This window comes from Anser anser, assembly GCF_964211835.1.
Source record: "Anser anser genome assembly, chromosome: 2".
In the NCBI taxonomy this organism is placed as follows: domain Eukaryota; kingdom Metazoa; phylum Chordata; class Aves; order Anseriformes; family Anatidae; genus Anser; species Anser anser.
The window spans coordinates 119633500-119654321 of NC_139721.1; the positions used below are offsets into that span (position 1 = coordinate 119633500).

Genomic DNA, 20822 nt, shown 5'->3' on the forward strand with positions numbered 1-20822 from the left:
AGTGTGTCTTCTGTAACATCCTGAGATTCCTCCTGCTAATCTTTGATGAAATATTACATTATTATTATTTAATTCTGAAGGTGTGACCCTGTTTCAATAAAGACCTTGCTTTTTTGTTTTGTTTTGATTTTAAAGTTCCTCAGTGAAGGTACCAAGTTCCTGTGTGTTGATTCAGAGCATGCTTTCTGAAAGCCAAGACTACTAGCCAAGATCTGACCTTGCTTGGCTGGTGCTATTGGAAAAATTGTCCAGGTTTTCCTCACTGTCCAGTTGCCCTACAGATTTACCAGTCTTGAGGTAGTGTCCCCTTTGCATGACTCAGTGTTTAGTCCACAATTACTCACAATGTGGGTTTTATCTATAACAACACACACAGTCTGTTTTTATAGGTGAAAAAATTTGCAAATAATATTTCTGACAGTCTTGACAAAAAAACAGACAACCATGACATGAATATAACGTTTGGACACTGAGACTTGAAAGGGTTCCTGGCCTGAAACCATGTCACTTTTTCTCACTAAGTAGTTTGGCTTGAAGAAAAATATTATTTCACTATGCAGATCTTGCTTTTATATCCCTTGACCATCACAGTCACAGCACTACTGTGTAGAAAACAGTGTCATTATGCAAAATCTGGCTTTCATCAGGCAGCTCGGGATGCCTGGAAATTCCTGCTTTCTCAAGCTCACTAAGCCTATCTGAGGTCTTCTAAAAATGATGAAAAGAACTGTTAATCCCGCTGCTGCTTACCTTGAAGTCAGAAAGTCTCTCCCTAAATTTGTGCAGTTCCTTACTTTCTGCACTAGATGGTGATCAAAAGCAACCCATGCAGGATTCTGTCTTGGCCTCCTGTCAGTTGACAGCGGATAATGAAAGGACATGAGACTGACCATTTTTCCTGCCAGCTTTTAAAGTTTTTCTCTGTCCCCGAGTAATTAATCTTTTTGGCAGAATCCTCTTAAAGTAGAAGTGAAAGTCTTTAGTGGCATTGCTAAGTTCTAATATCATATTGAACCTGTGATTTTTAAATTACTTATTTGATAAACACATAGGAAGCATTTTTTGCCATTGTCATCACCAAATATTCATAAAATATCCCGTAACTTCAAGCTAGGATTACTGGTATTTACATAATGCAGAAAGTCAAATATGCCAGTTTTCAGAATAGTTGCTGCAGACCAAAACCCAGTTGCTGAATGTAAAAATTGAGTACTGGTGCTTAGTACAAGGTAGTAACAAGGAAGGGGGAGCACTGCTCTGAAAATATGCTTACAGATTTTTATAAGATTAAAAACAAACTAAGGAGAATCCATCTCTGTACTTCCCACTCCAAAATTATAAAAACTGCTCTAGTCCTGTACCTTGGGAATAGTGCTGGCTTCAAAGGGAAAAAATGCAAGATGTATTTTGCATTATGTAACTGGAAAAATGAAGTCCTCTGAAGAAAATCAGTCCAAAAATGCTCATTTAAAAAAAAATAAAAAAAATTGAAGAGTAATTTTCAGGTATTGGAGTCTGGTAGATGGATTTAGACAGATTAGAGACATGGGAAAGGCCAGTACAATAATGTGTAGAGTGGTGGTTGGTAGAAAATATCAAAGGTGCAGTGTTTAGATAGTAGGAGAATGTGCAATGCACTGGACTTCTGTGATCTGTACAATAGAAAAATAAACAGTTGAAAGAAGGAGGGCATCAGATTAAAATAAGTCTTAATAGCTGGGAGGGTTTTTTTGTCCTGTGTTTACCTCTCTAAGTAAAGCAGCAAAAGCATGACTCAGGGTTAGTTACTCTCATGCATGCATCCTTCCTCTGGTGGGGTTAAAGCTGGTTGAACCAGCCCTCTTCTGCTCCAGCTGGGAGACAGTCCCATGGGGGGTGGCTATGGCAAAAGACACAGTGCTGTGGAAAGGTGGAGGAGATCTGTTGGGTGCACAGTGTATGGCTTAAATTAGGCATTGAGAATCCTCTGTTTCTCTTACTGAGCAGGACACACACACTCAATCCTGAGGTCTTGTCCCAGGAGCTGGATAAAGAGATCTCCCATGGTCAATAACCTCAAGTTAAACATTTGCAACTCTTTGTGACTGCTACTAGGCAGTGAAGACACAGGTGATCAGCCGATAGGAAGCTGGAGAGCAATAAATAAGTATCTACTCTCAGGCGATTGTAGGGTTAAAAAAGAGCAAAAGGAAATTTGATGCAGCTACAACATGTTTTACACTGGTGATGTGTGTAGCAATGAGGAAACGCATGGCAAAGCCAGATTCCAGACAACTGAGTTGATGATATGATTCATACACTTACTTTTTAACTCAGCACTCAGCCTGATTATAATGAGAATCATCTGAGGGAAGTAAAATAACAACAGTTTGAAGCTTGTAGGAGGGCAGTAGCTTGTAGCCATGCTAGATGCAGAGGACCATGTCAATTGCTCTGCAGCATGTTGGAGAAATGGAGGTTATGCTGTGAACTAGATGGAGTTTTTTCTTTGCCTTGTGTTTTTGTGTTTGTGTTTTTTTTCGAGGAGTCCTCTGTAAGTCTGACTTTTGTTCTAAATGGGTCCTCCATGGCTGCATGGATGTACTTGCATGCATGTAATATATGCAAGCAGATAGTCTGTGTATACATGAAAACTGGATCATTGCATGTACACACAGCCAGCTTGGCAGCTGTGCACCAAAGGGATTTGTATGCACTTAACTTATAAAAACTGGCTCTGAATGTACGAAGGGAAGTAACGTCAAGAGAGTCGAGGCACACCCTTAGTATGGTATTAGCACGTATTCTCACAACTGTTCTTGGTTAAAGATGGTTCTCCCTCAAACAGAATCAGAACTGCAAATCTCATATTGTCTCATTCTGTATATTTTAAGTTTCTGAGCTCAGTGACCTTATCATACAATATGATAATGAGGTAAAAGCGTATGTGAATTTTATCCTAGTCTGAAGTTCTCCATTTCGTTTGTGGCAGATGAAAATCCTCACATACATTTAAAAAGCAGAGTTCTCTAATGATCAGTATGCATGTGTGGGACCAATGGGACACTTCTGGGATCAAATGCAAATGAGTTCTTTTTTATAGGAAATGATTCAAAGCACATGTCCCTGCAGTTTCAGTGAAAATTGTCAACCGTCAATTGCCAATGACAGAAAAGACTTCGGAGCAGTAGCAATGCGGTACAGTGTCAGAAAATGGCTGAGTCCAGGTGCCCTGGGAACCCAGGGGGATTTCTCCTTTTCTAGCCTGATAGGTATGAGGCCACTGTGGTTCCCTGTCCCCAGGTCCTTAGAGTACACATACTCACATACTCGTTTCAGTATGAATACAGACTGTGAAAGCAGGACCTCACAATCCTTCTGACTTTCGGGGTGCACACACACAAAATACACAGCTGGCCACACAGATAAAGACAAAGAGCAGCGTCTTTACCGGCACCCAAACATTTATAACAATCATACAAACATGAACAGTATGAACCACCCAATTCTCTTTAGCTGATCAGGACTCAAATCTAGTGGGATAAATACATGCATATTATGGTCTCTCTGGTCACTGGTCTTAGGTCGTGAGTCTATCCAGTTGCTGTTACCTGGATCTGCAAACCCCGCAGGTTGCAGGTACTCAGACCTCTTATTTTCCTAGTTGACTTGTCCATCTTGAAGTTCACTAGTGTTTACACATCCAACAGAAGATAGAAATAATATTTAATGGGAATATAGGATAGACTGTGGTGATCAAGAACAGGGTTCGGCCATGTGAGTGTACTGACCAACAGTTTTTGTATCTGATGGTACTGTCTGTGTTTTTCTTCTGATTTCTCCTAGTTGTTTCTCCCCAATTCACCTTGACCCTTCCCTGTCCACACCTTTGGTCCTTTCACCTAAGCATTGCAGAATACATTTTTACAGTCCCAGACTTTTCTTCCTCTGCATCCCGTAAGAAGTACTGTACCCCTCTCCTGGCATTCCTGTGAAAGTTTTTCATTCATTGCTCTTTGTGGGTTTCACACCAGGGGCAAGTGCTCTCCTTTGATAGTCGGAGGAGTAGTCAATGTGGTGTGCTCCATTTTCACTGATCAGGTTACTAGGGTTCCTCTGCCTGTCATTGTTTCTCTGATCCTTGCTGAGTCTTTGTGTTCTCTGTGGTTAGCCTTTAATCACATCACCTAACACATATCTACCGTGTCAGTAACTGGGGAGCACATGGCTATGCATGATTCTTCTTGTGCTCTGGATATGCGCCCTCTGCACTGTGACCAATGCAGATCTTAGGCCTATGCAAGAAGTAAGATTTTACATATCTTTGATTATAGATAAACTGTCAAGATAAGTTTCATTTTACCATGCTTTAGTCACCTAAAAGCTGGGCAGAGGTGTTCCCTGAGGCCCATAGACAGGGAGAAAGGCTTTTCTAAATTGATCCCATATATCTTAGATGCCTGCTCTAGGATGAGATAAATCACTCTCTAGAGGTGCATCTTTTCCTTCCTTAAAAGCAAAGCCTAAATATTTAGGCTAGATGTCTAACTTTCAGACTGCCAATATGATGGGAGTTGAATCCTACCTTCCGCATTTTACCTTCAGTGCTGGAGGCCATTTTTCTGGGTAACACATGATGTACAGTTCAGTGAACCTGACACTTCTCAAGTTATTGCTCCCCCTATGTGTGAGGCTCTTACAGAATTAAGCAACTGCCTTCTGTATACAATGCAGGTTCTGATGGAAAAATACCATCCAGGATCAATATTACATGAAGTTGAAATTAGGAACTAGGGGTCTGTATTACTGATGTGTGTAGTATAAGAATGGAATGACCAGGATTTGATTTTGTGTAGTCCATGATGTCCATACTAAATTTTCACAATCCATGAAGTTCACACCAGTTGCCAACCGTAGGTATGTGCTGTGCGTGCACGGAGTGTTGACCACTGGAGGAGTTGTCATCTGCGCTGCAAGTTTTCTGAAGGAAACCACTTTGAGCCAAATGGCAGCAAATTTGTTTCGATTTTGCAAGACTACTTACAAGGCAAATATGCACTAAAAATATCCCATCCTGCTCACTAAATCACTAACGTACCTGAGAGGTGTCTAGCTTTGGCATAGACTTGTGGTTAAGATCTTGGTTATTATTTCCTTTTTGTGTGCCTCAGTTACTTCGATAGCGATGATAGTACTTCCTCTTGCACGTTCAAAGGTAGGGATGGAAAGCACTGTAAAACTGCAAAATAAGAGTAATTTTTCACTTAGGATTATGACTTCTGTTTTTATATATATATTTTTTTGATGGTGGTGTTTTTTCCCCCTTTTTTTCTTTCTTTTTTTTCTTTTTTTTTTTTTCCTGACAGCAGCTGCTTATTGATTTGTGTCCTTGCTTCTTACCTGCCTAATGGATGGATGTGACTTTAGAAGTACCAGGTTTTAAGACAAATGAGAAAGTTCAAAAAATGGTATAGCTCAAACAGAGTTTCTGAATTCTTAGCTATGCTGATCCTGGTAGAAGAATGGAAGGAAGGTCTTCAGCAGCGTGAAGGAAGAACCAATAAAATGTACAATAATGCAGTCATGGTAGAGAAAAAAATATTTCCATCCTCAGGTATTTAGTTTTATTGGAAATTATTTGATTCAATTATCAAAAGCACAGTAATTATGACCCATGCAGTACTAATGACTATTGGCAACAAGACTCACGAGGACACACAATCTAATTAGCTTTAATGAGATGGATTTAATAATACATTGGATTAACATCTGTTAGAACCAAGTATCAAGATTTATTGTTCTCTGAATAAATATTGACCTCGTGCTCTCAGGTCAATAAATCTTAAGCTTGCCTGCACTTAAATGAGTATCTACTTATTATGTTAGCACTCTTTTGTTTCCTATCAGCAACTTCAGTATGAGGAGAGGAGAGCTGCACTTCCCTCCTGCTGTGTAAAACACTTCTTTAAGGAGTAGCAAGAAAGCACTGAATTTGCAAATTGAAGACAAAAAGGGTTGGAGCCTATACCCTTTGTCTTTTCTTCTTATAAAACTGCTCTTCCTTGTTGTTGCTTGCTAAGTAGAAATTTCAGAAATGTCCAGAAAATATCAATAGTAATGCCACAGAAAAACTGTGTAGCTTGTATCATCTCCTCAATTAAGCAGTCTTTGTATTTTGAGTAGCATTGTGAGTGGTGTTGGGAAGATCTGTGGGGATGAGTTGGAGGAATTCCTCCTCCTTGATGTGTACTGAGATACCAAGATACTTCAGATTTCATTTTGTGCTTCAGATATTTAAGCGCATATTCCTTTCTAGCTGTAGGCATCTCAAGAGGATTGAGATGGAACATGTTTCTTTTTCATGCCTACAGGGTAGGAACTTCTTGATAATCTCAAAAGGGATCACTGTGGTCAGAAATATCTTCAAGTCTTACAACATTTTTTATAACCAAGAAGAGTTCCTTTTAAAACAGTAGAAAATACTTGAGACTGATATTCTTTCAGCAGAATATTTAGACCTTCCTTTCAAATTTAATAGAGTTATAAGGGAACGTTTGTTAGTCTAACTCTACTCCAGGTGAAGTCAGCTATAAAACTGCTAGGATCTCTAACAGCAGAATTCGGTAGGTGAATGTTGATTAATGTAGAGGATCTTTTTAGCAGAGACACTGATGAATGGGAGACTTTATAAATTTTGTAGGAAGGTTATTTGTATTTATTGAATTCTCTGGAAACTTTTCAGTTAAGGAGGTGAAATCTGGCAGACTTTAATGGATGAGTTTTATACAGTACAGCATAACTGCTTTCAAAGATCAAAAGGTTTTTCTTACGCATGCTCTCTCTCTCTTGTAAAAATATGTATGCTGTGCAGAAACCTAGCAAAAATGTTTCAGTTTTTCACCTTTTTTCACCCTTCTATTATTTTATTTCTAATTGTATGACAGACCTTTACCTTTTTGGTGTGATTTAGAGGTTGCTGTGACACTAAGGGAAATTGTGGAATTTACCATGATCCATAGTGAATACCGTAGGCCAGGCTGGAGAAAGAAAAAGGTTCTTGGATCAGTTTGGTGTACAGGATTAGAGGATTTGATCTGTGCTTCTGAATGTTGAGCCATAGCTATAGGGATGTAGATTAGGCCCAATGTTAGCGATTTTTTTTATTCCATATGTTCCTTTTGAGGTAAGTATATTGTTACAAGTCTCTGCAGGACAGATGCTAAATTTTGAGCCTTTCCCCCTCCAACTGCTTTCAAATTTTCTAAGGATCAACTGCAATCTAGCTCCTTTTAGTCATAATCATATATAATTTAGTTCTTTAACTGCAAGCAATTGTGGGTGCAAACCATTATTTTCCCCTCACTTTTCACCCTTTCATACTGCAAGAAACTTTGCAAATTCTAAAACCCTAAGGACCCTACTTTGCTCTTTCAGTTCAATGTCTGTATGTGGGTTTAAGGACAAAGATTTGTAACATATGTTGCTTTTCACTTGTGGAGAAAAAGGAAAAAAATATGCTCACTGGGGATGAATTGATGAGGAAGGCTGAGCTGGAATGAGCATTGTCCTGGGACAAGATCTATATGGATGAAGTGTTGTTGATTTTGGTAGGACTCCATGTGGAAGGGTTTGATAGCTTTTATTTCATGTCCAGATTAGGCTTTAAGTAAATCAATCTTGGACAAGCAAAACAGTTATAATAAATGACAGTTATTGGTCCTATATTTCACTGGATGGAGGGGAGAAGAGGTCCTTTTCTTTGTTAAATTGGGTGATCCGATCAGACAGCAGCCCTGCTTCTGTGGTAGCAGTGTGGGTCATGGTAGAACAGCCCCACCTCTCCCAAACAGATTAGAAGCAGCCTCTGTGAAGGCCATTATGCTGGTTTTAAGGAGGGGAAAATCTAGTTTTGTTGTAATACTCGTTTTTCTTTAGAACTGTATAAAGAATATGAAAAAAGACTCCTTCCTGTTCTTTAATCCTTACTCTAATGCAAATACATAAGGTGCTACTTTATGCCAGCAGCTGACTTGTGCAAGTAGAAAATAAGGTGTTACCAGCTGGGAATCATTCCAACTTTCTGAAGCAACGTTCGTTCTTCTACTCAAGAAGTGTATTGAGTTTTTGAACTTGTGTCATCAAATAATGTAATCTTCCTATTGTAAAGTGCTCCTCCCAGCCCCAGACATTCATGTTGCACTGTTATTTTTTTTCCCCAGTGGAGAAGGAGAACAGAAGCTCATCCCTATGCATACACACTAAAAAGGTTATTTTTTCCTGTTAGTTACTCTTGCTTTCAAGATGACAAGCTGCCCTTTCATCCTGCATGGAGAAGAGAGAGCTTGTCTTTGGCAGTGTTGAAAAGACTGGAAAACCTAGTCACTAAAATGGAAACTTAGCAAAGTGTTCTGCAGAAGAACCTTGTGTACACTATGAAAGCTTTTAAAACAATTGTTTTTATAAAAAACTGTAGCACTTGACTCTATTGCTACTGTTTAAGCAGTTCCGAGTACTCTTGCCTTTGGAGGTTTCTCAATGCCTAGACTTTGCACATGACTTGTCAATAAAACCTTGGTAAAGCAGCACAGAAATGTGAGAAATAACAAGGAACATTATTCATAATAATAAGGAATCCATGTGAATTGTCTTGAAAAGATAGGTGTACTCAGAGAGAAGACAGCATGGGACTGCGTACCTGGAAAACAGTGGTGTTCAACTAAAGTTTTGTCTGTAAGTGAAAACATACCCAAACATCTTCAAATGCTGACTCGTGGCTGCTGTCTGTTCTGCCTCCTTCTCAGAGGCAAATACTGTTAATGTAAAAGCCTTGATCTGAACACTTTTTTGTTGCATAAATGACCAGCTAAAGAAGTCATTCAAGGCAATGAAAATCTGAAGCCAACCTGTCATCTCCTATTAGTCAGGTTGTTTGCAATGATTTGTGGGGTTCATTAGTGGGTCTTCTGGCAAAAAGTAACTGGTGAGAAGATGATGTGCAAAATATGATAGCGTAGACATGCTGCTCAGCCCTGCGTTGAAGGTGCATGAAGAATGTCTGTATCAAGACAGAAATACAGCTGCATCTGGTCTCCTTTGATATGCTAGTTGTTCCAAAGAATGTGGAAGTGGTTACTGCTATTTTGACAAATGCACTTATTTCTCCTTTTGTTGCCTGGTGTGGCACAAGGGGAACACTGGCGCAATAGTGTACAGCAATAATTTATTAGTGGTTTAGGGATGTGGGCCCAGAACAAATTCTAGACAAAAGAAAAACATGTTTGGGTTTTACAGAGCGCCTTGGCTACAGGAACAAAGCCATGATTGGGTGTGCAAATATTTGGTATTTCGATTGTCCCAGTTGGGGTGACAGCTGACAAATGGTCTGAGTTTGTTTTTAATTATCACCAAAAGAAAAAAAACAAAAAAAACAAAAAAAAAACCTGCCTGTTGTTTTAAAGCCAGCAACTGATTTTGCAGCACAAGGCAACAAAAGATATTTAACAGTGGAGGATATACTTTCTCAATGTTACAATATGCTGAAAGCACTATTACTTCCAAATATTTGTAGTATTTAACTAGTTTTGTGATTATAACCAACCAAGAAAATTGTTTTCTTCACTTGTATTGCATCCAATGATCAATACTAAAATGCCAGCTACCATTCTCACTTAATACTAACTGGTATCATTGGTATCAATGTTATCTTCTGCACACACTGAAAAGGGCAGCAGATATGCGGTGACAGATGCTTGTGAGACCTATTTGGCACAAAAATTACTTAATGTATATCATACTAGTGTACAGAGCACCCGTGAGGTATCAGGGTCAATTACAATAGATATATGAACACACAGAGACTTCACTGCCCGGAAGGGTTATAGGCCCCCTGTGAAGGGAAGAAGAAGCATGTTACCCAAAAGAGATTGAGTCATTTGTCCAAGACAACCCAAACAGTCTCTGGTAGGGGAAGGGACCAATCCTATTTGTTGAGTCTGTATCCCTTATTTCAACCACTTCATTATCGTTTAAGTGAGATAAGAAAAATGTTGAGAAAATCCACTGAAATTAGAAGGCCATATATAAAAGTTTAAAGTTGTGCACAAATGCTTAATTGAATTGGGGTTTTGTTTACTTTTTGGTTGCAATTACTGTACAACAGTTGTTCTCTTGTGAATATACATGAATCTGAATCATTTCTTGCAGGAAGTATAACTTATCAGAATTTGAATAGCCAATAATTCACCTTTTAAGTAAAAATCATGAACCTCCAAATGCAAATTTGCCCCTTCTAGGGAGGCCAAAATGGACTTTTGTGGTTGGATGAGAGAGACTGTTCTGCATAAACTTGTCTTCCATTGCAAGAAAGAATTGAGGCGAGAACACAAAATGTGTTTTCCATTTTTGTGAAATCATGAGAATGTGATCTTTCCATTTTGTCAAAAGGGTGACTTTTTTTTTGTCTTCTAGCTACAGCCCTCTGCCAATTTCTAGCACAGCATTCAGTACCTCGGAAAGTTTCTTAAAGGCTGTGTTTGAGGAAGAAAAATAGTTTGATCTGCGAATATGCTGCTGTCCTTCCAACAGTGTCTAGCCTGCTTTTGTGGATCCCTAGAAAGGTTATTGATTTATTGCAAGTGTGGTTTTCTCTAGTAAAGGCCGAAGGCTGTTTGCAAACTGCCACCTGAAGCGGATGCATAAGGAGGAAATTTAGATAATTGCATTCTGCTTCCATTGGAGTCTGCGGCAATTTTGAAATGATTTTCAGGAGGAGCAGAATGGGTCTGGTGACTGAGTCCCCGCTGCCAGGAGCTGGAGGAGCTCATCAGCTTTACTTTGCATAGGTGCTTGGGGAACTGGGAGCTGTCGGAAAAATGTTGCTGATAGAAGTCGCCAGTACTAACACTAGTTTTTATAGACACTTTCTGACTTTGTAGTACTTGCTGGGCTAGCAAGATTAGAGTCAGCTATACTACTAAAAGCTGTTCACATGAGATTCCCAGCCAATTTTTGCCGACAGAACAGGCAGTCCCACAGATTTTCTCATACTTTCTGTCTTTTCTGGGGGGCAGAAATTCTACAGACGTTTCAGTTAAGTGTTGTCAGCACTTTTCATCCCAAGTATTTATGGCTGTACAAATAATGGATTTTATTTTTTATTTTTTTGGTTTGGCCACTGAATTAAGAAACTTAATAGAATTCTTGGTTTTAGTTGACCAGAAATAATTTTTGTTTTCAGATGAACTAAGATGAATCAGTTTGCTTGGTTTCAGTTTCCTTAGTCCTTTTCTACTTCCTGCAATAAAAAATGGGTCAATTTCCAATTTAATTTAAGTTTTAATTGAAAACATTGTTTTGAAACAACTATTCAAAATAATTTTGTTTTACTTTAGACTTCTCTGGTTTCTGTATTCTTCTGACTAATGCTATTTTTTCATTTGTGCTAGTTGTCAAATTGACAATCTTTCTTCCTTCAAGCAATGTATTTTTGCAAATTCATTGCTTAGTGGATTTGCTTTTAGCTAGCACTGTTATCAATTTGTAACTCATTCCTGTTGGCTTAGTATGTAAATAAGGAAAATACAAAATTTACAAAATGTTACCCACACTTTAGAAAGCTGTTGTGGTATGTTATCATCTGATATGACTAGACTAACACAGCCAGAGTCCTTGAGAATTACAGCAGTGCTGGTAGCGTTCAGGTAATGGAGGTACAGTTAGCGGCATAGAAAATCATTTGTGGTGGGGCAGTTTGAAAATACTGGATTAGGTCTAAAAAGAGATTCATTGCAGATTAACGCAAGGCTTTGAGAAAGAAATTCATACTCAAGGTAGGACAATCTTCCATTATCAGCAAGCTGTTCTGTAGAGGTCGAACCCGAGCTTCCTTGCCGTGTCAGGGTATCTGTTAATTGCAATTGTCAGAGACAACACTAGAGCAGAAGAATAAGAAGCTAATTAAAACCAGTATGTGCGTATTACTTTATTTAAGCAAGATGAATGAGCTAGCCTATCTGTTGGGAAATTCTTGTTCTCCTTAGGACATCTTATCTGGCTATCCACTCCCAGTAGCATTAGTGCGGGTGGGGTTGAGGGCCCAGTGGATTTAATTCATGAACAAAAGAGATACATTACTCCTTTCTGTCCCCAGAAACCATAAGCTGGTTTTGACTAAATATAGGAATTAAACCATATGCTGGTAATAGTGGCTATGTATTTTAGAAGTTAATGGGATTGTGTGATTTTAAAAGTTTTTTTTTTTTTTTTAAGTTAGAATAAACTTTTACAAATCAATTTTAAATACAAACATTCACACGGGAGGCACCTTACAGTGGGTAAAATCAAAAGCATTATACTGTGACATGAGTAGTGGGGCAGGAGTATCACCTATACAACAGAGCTGCTCTGGAGATTTCACTTGATGCAATAAATCCATGTGCTAGGAAATTATCATATCTTAAGAGCCATGTTTACATAGCATGGCCACTTTGAGAATGGTTTTGGAGGTCTTTCTATCTGGTAGGAGAATAAATGATCTCAAATAGGTGTTCCATCAAGTCCTCTAAAAGGATTTTAAGAATTCAGACTTGGGAACTAGCTCTTGGAGACACTAGGCGTATGCTTTTCCTGCTGAGAAAGTGCTCGACTCTGTTGATGAATCAGTCCTTGATAGCTGCTGAAGCATGTTATGCGGTCACGGCCTGAGCTTGGTGGAAATTCCTCAAGTGTTAGAGAAACCTCCATTAATTACCACTGAGGAGTCAATTGTGGGAAACACAGTGGTTTTTAAGGTATTGGCCTGTAGCAGGATTGTGCAGAACCCCTCTTCTCAGGGATACTTGAGATATGGAGAGGGAAACATGATACTTTCCTGGTCCTCCTCGTGCATGTCGATACTCCAGCTGCAGTGTCCATGTTGGCCCTTTCTACTTACCACATAGCTCTGTGTCTGTGTATGCGCTGGGAAGGAACATTGTCATCTTTCACATGAATGTATATAATGGTCAGCTGCAGTCTAGGCTCTTGACAGAAACAGCTTAAATTTTAGGCTAAAATTTTCTGTTGTTTATAGTGTGTCTGAGTGCTGGCAGGGAGTAGGAGAAAAGATTATCCCGTTGCCCAGCTAAATGGAGAAGGATCTAAACTCCTATGTCATTGCTGCTCTAATTTTAAAAACCTCTGCTATTAAAAGTAAGGGAAGAATCCAGGTGGCATGAGATGTTACAGCCCCTCTGTTACAGCATGGGGAGACCGTGATGTGCGGATCAATCCCCAGGCAAAGCCATTCCCTGGGCCTCCAGTTGTGTGCCATGTGTGCAGCTCTGCTGGAGGAGGGCCTTACACTCACTGCACTCCCTCCCTGCCTTCCTAGTGAGTCTGATACCTAATACGTGCTGAATTGAGCATTTTAAATAATAATCTCCAGGGTGGGCTGGCAGGGGAGGGCAATGGTGGAAAGGCAGTGGTGAGGAGAGGGAAGGAGAGAAGAGAACTTAGGTTTCGGGATACATTTCACTTAAAATTCTGAGACTGTTCCACTGACGGGCAACATAAAGAATTAGGTTTACAATATGAAGTAAGTTCCATAGTAAAATAATTGGACTGTTGAAGCAATCTTGCTCTCACTAAATTGCTTTCCTATGAACTTATCCTGAATGGGGCTATGCAGCTCTTTCTGATATTTGAACATCCTCAGTTCTCATTGACTTCAGTGGGAATTGAACTCATTGAACTCCTCACTAGGTAATTAGTTCCTTATAGGGCTGATTTTTCTGCTGCCAATCGGCAGTTGCCTTAACTTTCAGTTAGCAGTCATACCAAGTGCTCCTCAAGTCCATGCCTTAGCATCCCATGCATCATTTAATGGCTTTTCTGTGAGACATGTACTCAAGCATTTGCGCAAATGTTCTGTTCCTTACTGTTTGCCGTGGATAGGATCCATAATAGTTTTGATACACTGACTGCATCACATTAGCAAATAGAACATGCAAAATACATGATGGAAAACCTTTCCAAAAATAATCTTGTCAAAAGCCTGCAAGACAGTTTTTAGTTTAGCTTAGGTTTGTTTTCTTTATAAGTAGGAAGTGTTTGTTTTGTCTTCAAAAAAGGAAGGATGCACTTCAAACATATTAAGAGCACAACTTCATTAGCATGGAGGATGAATGAGATAATGACTGAGATAATGAAAGAGATTTCCTACTTTTCCTTTCTGTGAGAAGACCTACTGAAATGCAGTATATTTACAGACCTTCTATTGCTAAAGTTCTAAATCCGTTTGCTTTCATGGTCCCCATTTCTGCTGCTGCACATTTTGGAATGATGGATTGTGGAGCACGGGGTGTTGAGATGAAGAGAATCAATAATATGATACAAAAAAAAAAACCGAAATAATTCTTGATAGAACATCAATAAAGGCTAAAAGTTGCCATAGGGATTTGAATCTTAAAGAAGAGCTTAAGAAAGTATATTAAAAAGCATTCACTTCTCCCCTTGCACTTGTACTGCTTTTGTTCCCTGAGTAGAGGCCGCATGGGGGTTCTTGTCAAGGACAGGGATGGAGGTGTTTGTTTTTTTCTGTATCGGTAGGTGCTCAGTACGGTATCTGCTGGTGTGATGTCTTCTGAGCACTGTCACAGCATTGTTGCAATCTCAGCCCACAGCTGGCATGAATAAAAATGGAAGAGTAGAGCTCTTAGTAGCCTTATACACTGTTAAAGGGTTTAACGCAGCAAACCACAGGAGACGTAGGAGAATATGTATCATGCCAAACTTACTTGGTGTTTAAGAGAATGTGTGTTGCAGGTCCATACACTGGCATGAATAACCAAGAGTGATCCCAACTAAGAGTCTTTCCATTTGACTCCACTGCTGGCAACTTGTGCAAGAACAATTGGAGTCCAGATTTTGCCCTCGTGCTAGCACTGTACTGTACGGCATTCAGTGATTTGTTGGGACACAGTTTGGAATATTTGATCTGAAATAGAGAGGACCGTTTGCCAAGAAACATACTTTTCAGGACAAAGGAGGCTGTCTCATGCAAAATAGCTGCCATCTCCATCCAAGCAGAACTCCAGTGCATTTTTCTTTTTGCTTGAGTATGGGCTAAATGAGGTTAGTCTGATGTGATTCTGAGCCATAGAACAACAAAACTGAGGAAATCTTGAATCATTTGCCAAGCAGACAGAAACCCAGGTGGGAGATGTTTTTCTTTCCATGGTATAGGGATAGATTTGATGAATTCTATTTCTAAATGATGCACGTGTTGCACGTATACAGTAGAACTGTGATTTTGTTGCTAGCTTTCATTAGGATCTTTTTGCAGGAGGCACACCCGGAGCTCTACATTAGATTTTATGGTAATAGGTGCTGTTGAACGTGAGTGAAGGTATCACGGTATGCCTCCAACATTTCTGCTATAATTCTTAGTCTTCCTGTCCTTGTTATCTTCTTGTTTCTCAAATGTTTATCAGAGCTACTTTCATAACTTTTTGCTCAATTTTTACTTGCAGCATTATGCAAAAAACAAACTTCTGTTTACAGATTGCATTCTGAAAGGATATTCATTGCTCTCAGGTGTATAATTCATACCGATGTCACACTCTGGACTTTAATTAGAATGCTTACTCCATCACTCTCATAGTTTAAAAAACAAACACTAAATAAAACACGTAGCTTTGTCACAAAGATAAACCAAATTCAGAGAGGCAAATTAAGTTAGAACCATACACATTCCTCCTCTGAATTCAATATACATTTTGAAACAATGGTAATTTCAACATCTACCACTGAGCAAATATGGAAAAGCTAGGCTGTTAGTGTTGAAAACTGTAGGTGTTTCTATCTAAGCAAACTGTATGGGAGTTGCCTACTAAAATGTGCCATGTGAAAATAAAGCTATTAAGGCAAGGCTGGCATCATCATTTTTCTTTTGCAGATCAGGTGGTAGTTTCCAGCGCTAACTTTTAGAGCTGAAATAAATTAATGCAGAAACCAAGGTTAGGTCATACACGTATTTGCTTTGTTCCAAGTCAAACCATCACAAAAGGCTGCAAAGGAGTGCACGGTTCTGAAATACATTAGTGTTATTAGTAATATATTAAAATGCAACATGTCTTTAAAATATTACTTCTGTCAAAATACTTATGTGTGTTGAATTCTGTCTTCCAAGGAACAGAGTACTTAATCCAGCAATGCATTTAAGCTTATGACTTATTTCAAGCATGAGGACACAGAAGAACTGCTCGCATGCTTAAAGTTAAGCACAAGATTAATTGGACAAGGTTAATAGCCCTGCTGGGATGAGATCAAGTGTTCAGCTATAAGGACCTGACTCTGCCAATCTTACTTATGGTTTGTCCTGCACTGAGACACCTATGAGATTTCATCCTGTTCAATACAAGAGCGGAGTAGCCAAATGCTACTTGCATCGTAAATCTAAGAGACGAAATCTTAACCTCCAGGATCAGGACTTCTCCCTTAATATTGCATCACCCTGACTTCTCTGGCAGCTCAAGGTTCGCAGGGTTTTAACAGAGAGTGTCCTCTAGGGAGAGCTGCTTTGCAGATGTGGCGGGACAAGGGCCATGAAGTACAAGTAATCACGCTTAGCCTAGTTAGCACAAGGAGATAAACCGTACCCTTAACCGGCTGCAGCTGATGTTCTGCCTGAGTTCAAACCTTTCTAAATCTAGGGCTTAGGAACCTTAACCCAAGCTTTCCCATGTGGCAGATGAATGCCGCAAGCAGTAGGCTTTTGAGTGATTTAGATATTGCTCTGATTCCCTCGGGAGTCCCAGAACCTGAGGGTCTCAGTGCACAGTCTGCCTCAGGTTTGAGACTTAATGTTTCTTGGGGCAGGCAACTGGAAGGCAGGCAAGGGGTGCAAAACTCAGACACTTCAAAAAAGCTTCATAAAGCAAAAAACAGTTTCTGTCCAAATCTGTGTTTCTGAGGGTGACAATAAGCCTTTTCTGTCTCTGCTTTCAGGTTGCTCCTATAATTAAAGAAAGAATGATGAAGAAAGGCAGCATGATGCTTGGGTACCAGCCTCACCGGGGCAAAGTCAACTTCTTCCGCCAGGTGGTGATCAGCCCACAAGTGAGTCGAGAGGACATGGACTTCTTGCTGGATGAAATTGAACTGCTTGCTAAGGACTTGTAGCTGTAGCTCTTCAGCACCAGGCACTGCTCATGTGTGATATTTATGGACAGAGAATGGCAGCAGCATTCTGGTGCTATTTTGTGAAAGGTAGTAAAAAGCTTGACATATAGGTTGGAAACTGTTGTTTAACATAGTGATGTTCAGAGCTTTGCAGGTAGAATACCTCTTCACACAAAAGTATTTGCTGATGGGGGCTGAGACAGGCCAGTGCTTGCAGCACCACCGCCATTCTGGGAAGTGTTTCCTTGAGGGGGAGCACTTCTGAAAATGGTGTCTGTGTCCCAAGGAGGGCAGCTGTTTATGGGGTGCCTGTGCACAGTGTAGCTCAAAGTGATCGCTGATATATACAGGCAATACTCCTCTTGAGTTGCTGGTAGTAGTGAATTTAGCTCACTGAGCTTTAAAATGCTAGTTAGTACTCTGTCTACTCTGTCAATATTGTATTTTGGTATGTGTTTAGGGGTAGAGGCCTACTTGGTATTTACAGTAAGACTGGAAATCATGAACTTAAGGAGTTCCTCAAGGCCCCTAATTAGGTGAGTTGCCCGGATTTTCCACTGTGAGCACCATCAGACAATAGAACAAGGGCCTAACAGGGTTGTGCAGTCACCATCCTTGGAGGTTTGCAGGGCCTGGCTGGACAAAGCCCCAGGTAGTCAATCTTGACCCTGCTTTTAGCAGGTAGAACTAGATGACCTTCTAAGGTCCCTTCCAACCTAAATGATTTTGTGATTCTGTGAAGTCAAATGATTAGGCCTGGTCAGTGTTTGCCAACATTGCCCACACAAAACATCAGTGGTACAGCAGTGCTGAGAATATTGGAAAAGTGTCTTAGAAATACTTAACTCTTTGGTAACAGGAGTTACCTGCAATCTTGGAACCGTTGTTCATCTTCCTCTATTTTTAAAGCATAAATATTTATTTAACAGATTTAGATGCACTTTAAAATTATAGCAGAGGAAAAAAAAGCGTATTTACCTGAAAGATGTGTATTTTTAAGCATGGTGACTATATGTTAAGAATGTAGGAAAAATATGTATTTGTCATTGTCTGTCTATACTTGCCTACAGATTTTAGATGACTTGGTTTTATGTTATGAGTGTATAATTTGTATTTTGGCACTGAAATTAAGGTGGCAGTGATCAGTGAAAGCCTGATTGTTTTTAGGATGGGAACTATCAAAGTATTTCTGGTCAACCTTAAGATGCAAAATGATGTTCTAAATTTTGTCTTCATGTTAAGAATTATAGTATACGTTTGATTTGTTTTCGTTCTAGCTATAAAATGATGAATTTTGTGAAGACAGAAATGTATTTCTTGGGGTGAAGTTCTTGCAGCAGATTAATGGAAATAACACTGTCTTTCACACTGTAATCAACACCTACTTACCTTAGTGTTTTAATGTTTGTTCCCTATCCTGTATTCGAAGTAACACTGACCAATACGAACCTTTCTGCTATAACATTTTCTGTATTGCTGAAAAGTGTCTTTAAACACAATGCTTTTATGTTTTCAGTTCCTACATTGTACTAGGATCCAAAATTGCGTGACATTCCTACTTCCAGTCTCCAGGATGATGGTATAGAAAGTTTAACAAGGTCATGATAACCGAGGAGGTCACACTATCAAAGCAGTAGATAGGAGGAAGAATCAAATCTGCAGAACTTGACAGATGTCTTTAACAGTGTCCTGGAAGTGAATTTTCTTGTGCTACTATAGGGAGTCATTGCATTTCAAGCCAAACCTTGTGTTGATATTAACATGAAAATAAATGGCAGAATGTGGCCCCTGGATTCTGCACTGTAAGATGTGCAGAATGCTTTTTTATTACCTTGTGCTTCTGGGTTTATCAGTTATCATGATTTCGGAAAGCATTTAACTAAATTCAGGGCCCATAAAGCTTATTTAGCCTCCCAGCCAGTTGCAGAGTGTGGCAAGGGGTGCTGAATGGATGCAATGACTTGGCTTTTACTTCTTGAGGTGGATAGGACTGCTAACCCTCCTCCTTTTCTTTTTCGTCCTTGAAGTGAAAGACATGATAGTGTCAGGATTTTTTGATTATGATCCAGATTCTTGGTGAGTACTTAATTTTTGATTCAGGGGAAGCTGTCACCTTCCATCAGCTAAGAATTTGACCTGTGGTGTTTTTTTGATGGCACTACTGTCAAAAAAGTGTTGTTTCTCTTCATGTTGTTAGTGCATTTCTCTGTGCAGATACTGTAGTGGCTGTAGTTCTTTTTTTAAATGAGAGAAAAAGAACTTTTTCAATGTTTGCAGAAAGTGTGTCTCAGGCCAACATGTGGACTGGTGTCTTCAAAGGTGTAGTTTAGCCTTCCAGTGTGATGTGAGTACCTTATCTGATCTCTATATATTTTCTATTGTTTCTGACCCTTTATCACATCCAACATGCACGATATGGTGGTCTCATTTCAGGACTACTGTAATTTTTTCATAGTTGCTTATTTAGAACTGGTATGTACAAAACGTGTATTTTGTAGCTAATGATTTTAATAAAAAGTGAAGTAAATGATACCCATATAAATAGAGGCTGTGTTTGTCATTTGTCGATTTAAAACTGCAGGGATATGTATAAAAAAGGTACCGATGAGCTCTCCAGATGGAGAAACAGCAAGCTGCATGCATAGCTTTAAAATGTGAAATCTAGTTTAACCCTGCTTCAGGATGTGGTTTATCTGTGTGTTGTGCCCATATCATCTTTAATAAACATCTTGGATGAAAATGTGTCACAATTCATCTTGCTCTTGCTTTCAAATGCAGAACTTAAATTATTTTTGCAGAAATAGCTGCCTTTTTTTCTTTTCTTTTCTTTTCTATTTAAGTATATGGGATTGGCTAATGAGTTCCCAACTCTTAGTTACAAGAAGTGCCATTTCTCAGCATGCTAAGCCAAGTTCTGAAAGTGGTGAAGTGCAGCTATAAATCAGCGTAGAAACCGATCCACTGGCAGATTCACTGTTTGTAATTTCTTGCGTCTACTTTTAATAATCTTTTTTCAATATGGAGCTTTAGGAAGAGAGGAAATATTTAGACAGAAGGGATGCTGAGGTAGTTTTTGCTGTCAGTTATGTGGATGCATCTCGTGAGAACTTTGGGCATTTTGTGCTGGATCCAGTGCGCAACATCACATACACAAATCATCATGCCTAAAGCAAGCTGTCCCGGTCTCGGGGCTTCTAATACGATTTTCTGTGATAGATTAATACTAATCAATAGAGTCTGGTTATGTATGATTTTAGTTCCTCTGTCTCTGACTGATTTAAAGGGAAACCATTGCTGGATTGGGCCCTGAGTTTTATCACTGGGATCTTTCATTTCAATACTAGCAGTTTGGCACTCAGAACATCTCAGTTTATCTACTCAAGGCTCGTGCCTGAAGATTCAGATTTATCTTTATTTCTGTAAGACTGAATTGAGATGTATTTTCATTTGTATCATTCAATGATGCATTAAGATGCTCTTCAAATATCATTTTACCCTTAAAGGACAAGAAATGTGCTTTCAGAAAATCTTAGTAGAACAGGAGAGTTGCATTTCTAGAATGCCAGGTAAGAGTGTGTAAAAACCTGTTCTGTGTCCAAGGCTTCCTCATACACACAGATCATAGCAATAAGTCATGCTCAAATAATTTTTATTTCTAAATCCTTTGGTAGCATGATCAGACT

At 39.3% G+C, this 20822-nt stretch overlaps 1 protein-coding gene across 1 annotated transcript in view; it reads left to right on the forward strand.

Annotated features, from left to right (window-relative positions):
• The window catches only part of GADL1 (glutamate decarboxylase like 1), an 85290-nt gene extending 65607 nt beyond the window's left edge, over positions 1-19683 (forward strand). Inside the window, exon 15 of the mRNA XM_083826863.1 lies at positions 16966-19683. Coding sequence (XP_083682989.1) covers positions 16966-17139 — 174 coding nt within the window. The 3' untranslated portion in view covers positions 17140-19683. The remainder of the gene's footprint in view (positions 1-16965) is intronic.
• The last annotated feature ends 1139 nt before the right edge of the window (positions 19684-20822 follow it).